At 39.5% G+C, this 12699-nt stretch overlaps 1 protein-coding gene across 1 annotated transcript; it reads left to right on the top strand.

Annotated features, from left to right (window-relative positions):
- Positions 1–1253: 1253 nt before the first annotated feature.
- ch25hl3 (cholesterol 25-hydroxylase like 3) lies at positions 1254–4590 on the top strand. The gene is made up of 2 exons (XM_083527469.1): positions 1254–1838; positions 3594–4590. The coding sequence occupies exons 1-2, from the start codon at positions 1414–1416 to the stop codon at positions 3946–3948; spliced, it is 780 nt and encodes a 259-aa protein (XP_083383595.1). The 5' UTR covers positions 1254–1413; the 3' UTR covers positions 3949–4590.
- Positions 4591–12699: the final 8109 nt, after the last annotated feature.

Raw genomic sequence — 12699 nt, 5'->3', positions numbered from 1 at the left:
TCTATCTATCTATCTATCTATCTATCTATCTATCTATCTATCTATCTATCTATCTATCTATCTATCTATCTATCTATCTATCTATCTATCTATCTATCTATCTATCTATCTATCTATCTATCATATGATGTGAGGTCCAGTGTGACACTAAAACAGGTAGAAGTAATAACTACGTTTTACTGAATTACATGTCGGAGCCAAAACTTCTTTACTTTCACTCGAGTAAAAAGTTTAATCAGTACTTCAACTTTTACTCGAGTATTTTAAAACATGAGTATCTGCACTTCTACTTTAGTAAAGGGTGTGTGGACTTTTGCCACCTCTGATTGGAGCTCGAAAGGTAAAACCTTGGGAGAGAGCATCTGATCTTCAGATGAGCAGATTTATTAGAACAGAAAGTCCGAAAATAAATATTTGTACGGTGTCTCTTGTAAATCAAATCAATATCTCACAACTGTTCCATCGTCCTTTCAGCTGGGGTTTGGTTTTTTCCGAAGATGCGGAGCTTCTCTCTTCCGCCTCCTCACCTCGAGGACGTGGAATGCTACGTGTTTGGGTTCAGATCGGTTTGATTGGTGTGTAAAACCTTCTAGTTTGGTATCTTGATTATGAGTTTTTGGTCGTTTTCTTGCTTCAATGTGAACTTCCTCCAAACTCAATTAGATGCACTTCTGTGCCAGAGCGTTTCTGTAGTTTCCTGAATTCATTTTGCTGCTACTCCATCATAAGTTCCATAAAGAATAAAGACGTCTATTCCAGAAGCTTTGCAGGCCCATGCCATGACACTTCCACCACCATGCTTCATTTATCAGCTTGTATGCTTGGGATCGTGAGCAGTTCCTTTCTTTCTTCGCTTTCAAGATCAAAGGATGAATAAGAGAAGATAGATGCGCATTTCAGCGTTGGTTTTCTGCAACTAGACGTAGGAAACGATGCTGAAAATAAAGCACTTCTTTTTTTTGTTTGTTTTTAAAACATGATCAAGAACCAGAAAGGATCAGCTTTCTTTCATTTCAACACCAATCTCCAGTTCTTCCTCCTGTAAATATTTATTTTTACTCAACTTATTCTATAAAAAAAGAATTTCCAGTGTGTAGTTTTATCTTTTTTTTCTCCAGCCTTTTTTGGAGATAAGGAGGAGTTTTAAAGACTCTTCCTTCTCCAGTACCTTTTGATATGTAAATAAGAAAAGACTATGCACTGTGACGTCACTGTCTCTTTTCTTTAATAGACGGAGCTCGGTGGTGGTGCAGAAGTCGGTGGTGGTGCAGAAGTCGATCTTCTGCATGCAGGAAAGAAGGATAACGGAGGGGAAGAAACCAAAGTGAAGTAGATTTAAAAAGCATGCTCGTGAGGAGCGGTCTGGAGCACATCACCGGCACGCTGTGAACGCGCTCAGGGACTCCGGGAGAAATGCTGAACGGCTCGGTTCCGCTGCTGCAGCCGGTCTGGGACGGGATACGCGAGAGAGCCGGGGCGCGCACGGCGCCGCTGTGGGGCACGTGCACGGCCCTCGCGGCTCACGTGCTGCTCTCGGCACTCTTCCTCGGGCTTGACGCGCTCGGCCCGCGCGTGCCGTGGATCAGCCGGTACCGGATGCACGGCAGACCCGTGATGCTGCGCGCCTGGTTCCGCTGCCTGTGGCGGATCTCGTGGAAGTACGTGCTGTGCGTCCTGCCGGCGAGCGCGTGCATCTGGTGCGCGCGGGTGCGCTTTGGCCTCACGGGGCACGAGCGCGTGGACGCTGCGCCGTCGTTGGTCATCGCGTGCGCCGAGTGCTTCTCGTGCCTGCTCGTGTTCGACACGCTTTTCTTCGTGACGCATTACGCGGTGCACAGGTGAGACTTCCACTTCCACACACACTCAGACTTTAATCCTAAACTTAATTCTGTTTAATTTGGGGGAAAATAAAAAAGGGCTGCGTGCTGTTTCAGTTCAGATATAAAATAGATTATTATACTTATTACTTTTTATTATATGCATTCAGTATATTTATACCTTTTTTATTATTCTTTCCTGCATGCTGAATATTTTTACATTTCTGTAAATCCTGGGGAAAAAAATTATGTTTCAAAAATAGCATTTTCTTCACATCTTCATTTCCAACAGAAATTAATTTGCACAATTTTTTACTTTTTTAATTGAAATGTAAATGCAATACAGAGCATTTAATAAAAGCTTTTCATATTTAATTCTTGATTCTTTTGTATAATGAGATGTATCTGATCCTCCAGATGGAATGATTAATGTAAAATATATATATATATATATATATTTATTTTATAAAAAATAATATTGACCAGGTTTGAGATACTGAACTGAGTATTGATGAGACGTAAAGATGCACATGTCAGCAGTTACACCGCCTGTAGTGACGCTGTCTTTAGTTAATAGGTGATAAATGAGAAGTGGATGTAGGAGTGAAATTCACCTGCTTCAAACACTTTTTTTTTTATTTTCTGGTATCAGCGTGTGCTTTTGTAAAAACAGCCGTTTACACCTTGTTTCTTTATTTATTAAACAACATTACATCTTAATTTTTATCCACTTCTAGTTATGTCTAACAGTGTTAGGAAACGTAAAGCTGTTAGAGGAACATGCTGACACTGGCTACAGACTACAGACTCCTACAGACTCCTAAAGACTCCTACAGACTACAGGAGACTATAGTGGACTTCTAGAATTAATATAGACTTCTCTAAAGTTTCTGTTTAGCATAGACTACTTTATATTGCTATAGTTACTATATACTGTTATAATCACTATAGACTGTTATAATCACTATATACTGTTATAATCACTATAGACTGTTATAATCACTATAGGCTGTTATAATCACTATAGACTGTTATAATCACTATAGACTGTTATAATCACTATAGACTGTTATAATCACTATATACTGTTATAATCACTATAGACTGTTATAATCACTATAGACTGTTATAATCACTATATACTGTTATAATCACTATATACTGTTATAATCACTATAGACTGTTATAATCACTATAGACTGTTATAATCACTATAGACTGTTATAATCACTATATACTGTTATAATCACTATAGACTGTTATAATCACTATAGACTGTTATAATCACTATAGACTGTTATAATCACTATATACTGTTATAATCACTATAGGCTGTTATAATCACTATATACTGTTATAATCACTATATACTGTTATAATCACTATAGACTGTTATAATCACTATAGACTGTTATAATCACTATATACTGTTATAATCACTATATACTGTTATAATCACTATAGACTGTTATAATCACTATAGGCTGTTATAATCACTATATACTGTTATAATCACTATAGACTGTTATAATCACTATAGACTGTTATAATCACTATAGACTGTTATAATCACTATATACTGTTATAATCACTATAGACTGTTATAATCACTATAGACTGTTATAATCACTATAGACTGTTATAATCACTATAGGCTGTTACTCTACACTACTTTATGCAGTAATACTACAGACTGTAAGAACTGTTATTCTGTGACTTTCACCAGCGCTGTGGTATAAAGCTTTTTTAAACACCACTCCTGCTGTTGTTCCTCAGAAACCCCTGGTTCTTCAAGATCTTCCATCAGTCTCATCACATGAACAAGTACACTTTTGCACTCGCGGCTCAGGACTCCGACATTGCGGAGCTCGTCTCTCAGCAGGTGTTGGCCATGTGTAGCACCATTGTGGTGGGCTGCCACCCAATCAGCGAGATCCTCTTCAATCTGATGAACATCTGGCTGGCAGTGGAGGACCACTGTGGTTACAACTTCCCCTGGGGTCTACACAGGATCCTGCCCTTTTATGGAGGAGCTCCTTTCCACCAGGCCCATCATCAGCACTTTACAGGGAACTACGCCCCGTATTTCACACACTGGGATTTCATATTTGGGACGGCAATCAACACGTGAACGGACTGTTTTGGGTTTGTACTGGAGAACTCTTAATAATAACTCAATAATCATATCTGTCTCCAGGTCACATTGTTTTTTCCCTGACTGTATGGAAGCTGATCATCGCACTGTTTTTTATGTTCACGCTCGTGTATAAATTAAAGCGCCGTATTATCAGTCTACACATCTGGATGGATCTGAAAACATCTGGATGGATCTGCTTTATGTCTACACTGGAGTTAAAAATAAATGCTCTTCCTCACAGAACATTACACCAAAATGTAAAGATGACTGGTTAAAAACACACCATCTTCAGTCCACATTACATTGAAATGATGTTTTTTAAATGGATTCATCTGGGAGACTGTATTTTATTTTTAGACCAAAACGCAGAGAAAATGTTGAGATTTTGGATGAAACCTCGAAGCTTCTTGTTTTTTTTTTTCCACATTTCACTTCATCCAATCATTCATTCTATCGCCACCTAGTGTTTCTACATGCGTTCTCAAAAAAATATATCCACCTGCATGTTTTACAGAAAAGGCTTTTATGTATATATTATTTGTATACACGCGATCGAGCCTCATTTTAACACCAGTATCATGTTCATAACCTGATCAATGTTCATGCTTTTGCAATAAAAATCAACAGAGCAACAGTTCACAATCCAGCAACTTTGTTCGATTTTCTTTTTTTCTCCGTAAGATTGAGCTCTGAAGAATGGTGCAGAACATCAAAGTAACATCCACAGAAATGCGCAGAACCCAAAGAGAACATCACCTAGAGCATCACACTGCCTCCACCAGCTTGCATTTCTCTCATACGGAGCAGGTGCTCCAGATCTTCCACAGAAAACCCATGTCCATACACCCAGCCACCTTTATTAAAGAAAATAGGACTCATCAGACCAGGCCTCCTTCTTGCATTGCTCCATGGTCCAGTTTTGATGCTCATGTGTCTATTGAAGGTTCTTTAGGTGGTGTACAGGGGTCACACTATGTTCTCAGATCTTTTTGCAGCTTCTGCTTTGTTTGAACGTCTTTCAATCTGATCCAGATTTCACTTTGTGCCAGAGTAGCTCTTCTGTTGGATTGAACAAGACTTCACTTCTCCTGTGCATCAACAAGCATCGAGTGCCCATGACCCTCTCACTGGTTCACTTTTATTCCTTGTTATGTTTTTTGAAGGTTTCAGTAGGTCCTGACCAATGCACCCTGGGAAAACCACACAAAAGCTGCTGTTTGGTCCTTGTTAAGTGAAGTTGGATTGAATTATCTGCAAGTGTTTTTACTTTTTTTTACTTTGGGGGAGTGGTGGCTCCAGCGGTTAAGGCGCTGGGTTGGCGATCAGAAGGTCTGGGGTTCAAGCCCCGGTATCGCCAAGCTGCCACTCTTGGGCCCTTGAGCAAGGCCCTTAATCCTCTATGCTCCGGGGGTCCCTTACGAGGGAAATATCAAGGTCCGTGACGTGGGGCCGCCTTCCCGGGGGCTCACCACCTGCAGGAGGGACCGTAAGGGACTGTGCTGTGAGGATTGGGCAGCAGTCGAAGGCGGGGGCCTGCTTAGACTGCTGCCCCCGAAACGGATAAGCGGGAGAAAATAAATAAATGAATGAATGTTTTTACTTTGTTTCTACTTAAACAATGTGCTAGACTTTCTCGCTCCTCCCACGCTTTACTCAGCGATGAGACACCGAAACAGTTCGATGATTAAACCCATCTGTGTGTACGGTGTGGGAGCTTCAGCCTGAGGCCTTATCTGTGCACCAGTGTTCTGAGAGGGACGTTGACTTTCTGCAGAAGTGCCAGATAAAAGAATTCTCTTCTGCTTTTATTACAGACGTTCTGATCCCCGGTCTCTGGAATCACCGCATCGATGCCGTTCTTTCTAATGTAGCATTATTTATTCCACTATATTTAACAACAGAGTGTCTTAAATATTAAAATTAAGAGACGAGAGACTATGATTTCACAACTCTGTATTTATTGGCAAGCAACATATAAGCCATTCGTCCCACAGCAGGGAAATTTCAGTGTTACAGCAGCAAAATGTGCAGTTGTATGCAAAAGTGTAGGAAGCCCTGACAATGTCCATGATTTTCATTTAAAAATATTTGGGTGTTTGGATCAGCAATTTCATTTTGATCTTTCAAATAACTGAAGGACACAGTAATATTTCAGCAGTGAAATGAGGTTTATTGGATTAACAGGAAATACGCAATATGCATCAAAACGAAGGTGCATAAATTTGGGCACCCCAATAGAAAAGTCACATCAATATTAAGTCGAGCCTTCTTTAGCAGAAATAACTAAAGAAATAACATAAATAGGTTTGATGGTTGCTGAGCATGGACAGCCCGCTTCAAATCACCCCACAGATGTTCAATGACATTCAGGTCTGGGGACTGGGATGGCCATTCCAGAACATTAGACTTGTTCCTCTGCATAAATGCCTGAGTAGGTTTTGAGCAGTGTTTTGGGCTGTTGTCTTGTTGAAATATCCATCCCTGGCGTAACTTCAACTTTGTGACTGATTCCTCAACATTATTCTCAAGAATCTGCTGATATTGAGGGGAATCCATGCGACCCTCAACTTTAACCAGATTCCCAGTACCACCACTGGCCACAAAGCCCCACAGCATGATGGAACCTTGCCCACATTTTACTGTGGGTAGCAAGTGTTTTCTTGGAACGCTGTGTTCTTTTGCTGTTGATGTTGTAGGTCTTTGGAGGTGGTCTGTGGGCTGTTTTTGACCGTTCTCACCATCCTGCCTCTCCAATATTTTATGCGTCCTGACACTTCTGGCCTTAACAATAACTGTGCCTGTGGTCTTCCATTTCCTCACTATGTTCCTCACAGTAGACACTGACAGCTTATATCTCTGCGATATTTTTGTAGCCTTTCCCTAAACCATAATGTTGAACAATCTTTGTTTTCAGGTCATTTGAGAGTTGTTTTGAGACCCCCATTTTGGGGGTTCAGAGAAGAGTCAAACAGAACAACAACTTGCAATTGGCCACCTCAAATACCTTTTCTCATGATGGAATGCGCCTGTCTATGAAGTTCAAGGCTTAATGAGCTCACCAAACTAATTGTGTGTTCCAATTAATCAGTGCTAAATAGTTGCAGGTATTCAAATCAACAAAATGACAAGGGTGCCCAAATTTATGCACCTGTCTAATTTCGTTTTGATGCACTTTACGCATTTTCTGTTAATCCAATAAACCTCATTTCACTACTGAAATTTTATAGATCAAAATTAAATTGCTGATCCAAACACCCAAATATTAATAAATGAAAATCATGGACATTGTCAGCGTTTCCTAAACGTTTGCATACAACTGTATACAGTACAGTACAGAAATACATAAGAAAAAACAACAATAATAGTAATTACACCATCGAAGAAACACATTGCACAGTTTAGAAGGTTGTTATTGCACAAAAATGTTAATATTTGTTAAAACATAGCAGCCTGCGCTTGGTTACGCCCCGACATAATGTAACGTGAATCCGAGTAACACGTGAACTCTTCGTCTCCCACAGTAGACAGCGGCTGAAGATGAAGGCTTTGGAATTCTATTATTTTGTCTGATACGTCTTTATGCAGAAGGAATGCTGTTTGAGTGGCGTTCGAGTTGCTGCATCGTCCCGCGCTCTCTTAGTGCCAGCCAACTTGGAAAACTGCTCATATTCCTTTACGTGACTGACCTTTAAATGCCTGATAAGGTTGGTGGTGTTGAGATGTTTTAGGTGCTTTCCGGCTCGTGGCATTTTTTAGGTTCACACGTTGCAGATTGCTAATGTATTGTCCTTTTCACGCACCTTGTAGAATTGCCAGAACGGCGAAGCCATTTTTGCGACACGTGAAAAGTTTGTCTCGTGAGTTTCGCATCATTTGATCGGTCCTTCTGGATCGGCCTTTTAGAGAACCCTTAGGTTTTACCCATGCTGAGGTTTGGGATTTGTTTTAGAGGTTTTTCCACCACACAAGGCAGTCAGCTCCTTACACTGGACCACTTTTCCTGTTTTTTTTTTTAAAAGGTTCCTCACTATGAGAGAGTTGTGATTTCATCCAACATTCTATTGAGTCTAGTTTGTTTCTCTGAGGGAGCCAAATGTTCTACGTAGGATCCTACAACACATGAATTTTCTTGTGTTTACATTTGTAGAAAAAAGCAGATAGGTTCCAAGCAGGATCATTTTAAGAAGCAAAGAGCTATTAACATTCCAAAGAACCACAGAGGAACCCATGAAAACGAGGAGAGAACAACCTTAAATAGTTATTGGAACATTAGGCAATGATGATAAATAATACGTTAGTTATTTTGCCCTTTTTAAGAACCCATAAATGCTCTTTCTGGAACCTAAAACTGATGATTTTCCTTTTAGATCGGGTTTCGATTAAAGGATTGAGAGCTTTAATTTTGTCTGATTGGTGTAGATATCACGCAATTTATTCCAGAGACGTTCTGCCTGAAATGTTTCAGACCAGAATATTTTGATGAGGGTAATTTTATGAACTACTGAACAGAAGTCCACAGGAGATCAGACTTCTTTCTTCCCACGCAAGAACATCCAGGTGCACCAACAAACATGTAAATCTGGAGTTATTAATAGTCCTGTAGGTGTTTTGAGTTTTCTTTGGGAAGCCCCGCCCCCTTCCCGACAATGTTAATTAGTAAGTAGTTACTTGATATTCCCTTTCGTAAGAGTTAAAAGATAAGGCCTTCTTACTTCCCGTTACGATAAACAGAGACTTCGAGTTAAAGCATTTTTATTTATTTATTTATTTATTTATTTATTTATTTATTTATTTATTTATATTTATTTAATAAGATAAGTGTAAAATTATCAGGAACATTCCTCAGCGCTTTGGTGGTACTGGTGTGTTGAATCAGAAGTGTGTCAGCAGCATGAGTGCATGCAGAAATACGGGTCTTAATCAGAGCTTTGGTGAGTTACAGTGAGAGGGAGACATACAAAAATGTGTGGGATAAAGAACCTGCAGCTTGAACTTGTGAAACAGTTGTGAACTTTAGACACTAGTTATCATCATTAATAAAACTATCCAGAAACTCATGAGGAACCTTGGTGTCTTTCATAGTGTTAAAAAAAACATGTAAGTGTTTCCATCTAAGTTAAATCTTTGGACCCTTGAATGATGTTTGGAGAATTCCACAAGAGATGATCTTCAAACATAATAAATAACGAATGTAGTATTTGTTCCTCTAGTTCTAGTCCACTGATCCAACTCTTCTTTTTATACTGTGAATTACATGTTTTACCAGAAACATGGTGATGAATAAAGTGATCCATGCAGATATCTTATCTTTCTACCTTGAAGGTTCTATGTGGAATCGTATGTAGAATCAGATGTTTTGATGGTTTCTAAACAGTAGCTTTTTATGGGGCAAAGAATTTCTAACTATCGAAGAACCCACAGAGGAAACATAAGAACAATCTGAAAGCCTTAGAGCATTAACCAACACTCTTTTAAACTCTTTTTTTATCACATCAGATTCTATTGACTCTATTGTTTCTACATGTTGGAGAACTTTAGTCCTGAGTCAGTGTAGCAGACTGTTGATATTAACTACAGTCCAAATCCAAATCCTCAAAGTTCCTGTTCTTACTCCGGAATTTCATGGATTTTCAGGGTGTTGATGAGAAACATCCCCAGCTGCACAGAGTCGCCTCAACTCGATATAATAACTGTGGGGTTTATAAGAAACATCTGCCCCCTGCTGGAGTCTTCATTATTTGAGGTACCAACAAATAGCCTGCACCTTTTGATCTAAGTAGGCGTGGAGGATCATACTGGTACAGAAGTTCACTCAGATACTGCGGCGTGAGAGTGTTAAGTGCTTTATACGTCAGTAGTAGTATTTTATAATCAGTGTGAGATGTAATTGGGAGCAGTGTAGATGATTAAAACAGGGCTGATGTGATCATATTTTCTAGATCTAGTGAGGACTCTTGCTGCTGCATTCTGAACTAACTGAAGCTTATTTCTGCACTTACTCACACACCCAGACAGTAAAGCGTTACAGTAGTCTAATCTAGATGTTACAAAAGCATCTACTAGTTTTTCTGCATCCTGTAACGACATCATATTTATTATTTTAGCAATATTTCTAATGTGAAAGAAGGAGATCCTGGTGATATTATTCACGTGAGCCTCAAAGGAAAGACTCGGGTCAATAATCACACCGAGGTCTTTGACTGCTGTACACACTGAAACAGAAACACCATCCAGAGATGCTACAGAATCAGAAAGTTTACTTCTAGCTGCATGTGGTCCTAGTAAAAGTACTAATGTCTTATCCGAGTTGAGCAAAAGAAAGTTATCAAGCATCCACTGTCTAATGTCCTTTACACACTCCTCAACATTGTTAAGCTGATCTCTCTCATCCGGCTTTGCTGAAATATACAGCTGTGTGTCATCAGCATAGCAATGGAAGCGAATACCATGTTTACCAAACTTTACCTCAGAGAATGTGGAGAACTCACCATTTACATCAACAAACTGATCGCGATCAGTCAAATAAGACCTGAGCCAAGAGAGAGCTGTTCCCTTTATTCCAACAACGTTCTCCAGTCCAGCAAGCAGGAGATTATAATCAATAGTGTGAAAAGCTGCACTGAGGTCGAGCAACACAAGTAAAGAGACAAAACCCTGATCAGAGGTCAATAACAGTCATTTACCACCTTAACTAGTGCCGTCTCTGTGCTATGATGAGGCCGAAATCCTGACTGATACATTTCATAAATGTTATTCCTCAGTAGACGTGAGCAGAACTGCTGTGCTACAACCTTTTCTAGAATCTTAGAGATAAAGAGGAGGTTTGATATTGGACTGTAGTTGGACAGCTGACAGGGTGAAGGTCAGGTTTCTTAATTAAACTGCAGTTTGAAGGGTTTAGGTTCATAACCAGTGCTGATGGAAAGGTTTATTATTTTCAAAAACAGGTTCAGTTACTTCTGGAATGATCTGTTGAAACTTGTTGACTTTTTCTACCATTTTACATTTATCCTTTTGTTTTTCTATTCATACAACACTGTATTGCCAAAAGTATTCGCTCGTCTGCCTTCACGTGCAAATGAACTTGAGTAACATCTGATTCTTACTCCATAGAGTTTAATATGATGTTATAGAACAGCTTCAACTCTTCTGGAAAGGCTTTCCATAAGCTTTAGGAGTGTGTTCATGGGAATTTTGACCATTCATCCAGAAGTGCATTTGTGAGGTCAGACACTGATTTTGGACGAGAAGACCTGGATCTCGGTCTTCGCTCTAATTCATACCACAGATGTTTTTCGGTGCTTTGCGTCACACTTGGTGATGTATAGCTTGGATGCAGACGCTCGACCATAGTAACCCATTCCATTAAGCTCTACACACTGTTCTTCAGCTGATCTGAAGGCCACATGAAGTTTGGAGGTCTGTAGCTATTGACTGTGCAAAAAGTTGGACTACGTGTCTCAGTATCCTCTGACCCGCTCTGTGGTTTTAGGTGGTTCAACACTTCGTGGCTGAGTTGCTGTCATTCCCAATCGCTTCCACTTTGTTATAAGACCATGGTTTACTGTGGAATATTTAGTAGGGAGGAAATTCCACGACTGGACTTATTGCACTGGTGGCATCCTGTCATGGTACCACGCTGAAATTCACTGAGCTCCTGAGAGCGACGCGTTCTTTCATCTACTGTTTGTAGAAGCGTCTGCATGCCCAGGTGATGATTTTATACACATGTAACCATGGAAGTGACTGAAACACCTGAATTCAATTATTTGAATGGGTGTCTGAATACTTTTGGCAATATAATCTATCTATCTATCTATCTATCTATCTATCTATCTATCTATCTATCTATCTATCTATCTATCTATCTATCTATCTATCTATCTATCTATCTATCTATCCTTTTTTCTTTCCTTCCATTATCTTTGTCTTATTCTTTCTTTCTTCCCCCTTTTCTTCCATCCATCAATCTATCTCTTTAGATATCCATCCATCCATCCATCCATCCATCCATCCATCCATCCATCCATCCATCCATCCATCCATCCATCAGAGGATTGATTTACTTTTTTTATCTGTTATTCTGGTTAATAGAGCATTAAAATCTAAAGGATGGAAACACAGTCCCTGGATAAAACCTTTTGCACAATAAATACTGTATATAGAGCTTCCTAGGAAGGGGGTCTTAAACCAATAACCCTGTAACAAGCTAGTGGTGACATCTAGGGGTAAAAACCACCTTCTCCACCATGGTGCTCAGGGTCACGTGTCTGACGTATATGACGAGAGCGTATTATTATTATTAATAAGCTCATCTAACAATCTGCGGTTAAAACCAGAGAATATCCTCCAGCATTTTGAAATTGTATACAGCATAAGCAGATTCAGATGATTGGTATGTCTGGACTCATTCTTGATTGATCTCATTAATCTTGGATTCTTTATACTTTTTGGACGCGCCACTGACGACTTCTCTGAGCTTCTGCCTCCAAACTGCACGGTTCTCAATGCTCGCCGAAATACGGGACGTGCTGGAGGTCTGGCTAGAATTCATCAAAATATCACTAACTGCAGATCTATAACTTTTAATAAGTATGTAAATTTTGAGTTTTGTTAGTTTCTGTTATTAATGTTTTTGGGTCTGTACTTTTTGCTCTTGTTTACCTCTGATTTTATTCAGGAGTTTGCTGATTTTCTATCTAATGTTACTATAAAATATAATAAACTGCTGATCTGTGGGGATTT

This window comes from Silurus aristotelis (assembly GCF_946808225.1).
Source record: "Silurus aristotelis genome assembly, chromosome: 23".
Classification (NCBI taxonomy): domain Eukaryota; kingdom Metazoa; phylum Chordata; class Actinopteri; order Siluriformes; family Siluridae; genus Silurus; species Silurus aristotelis.
Note: the sequence above shows the minus strand (reverse complement) of the source record. Positions and strands in the feature narration are given on the sequence as shown.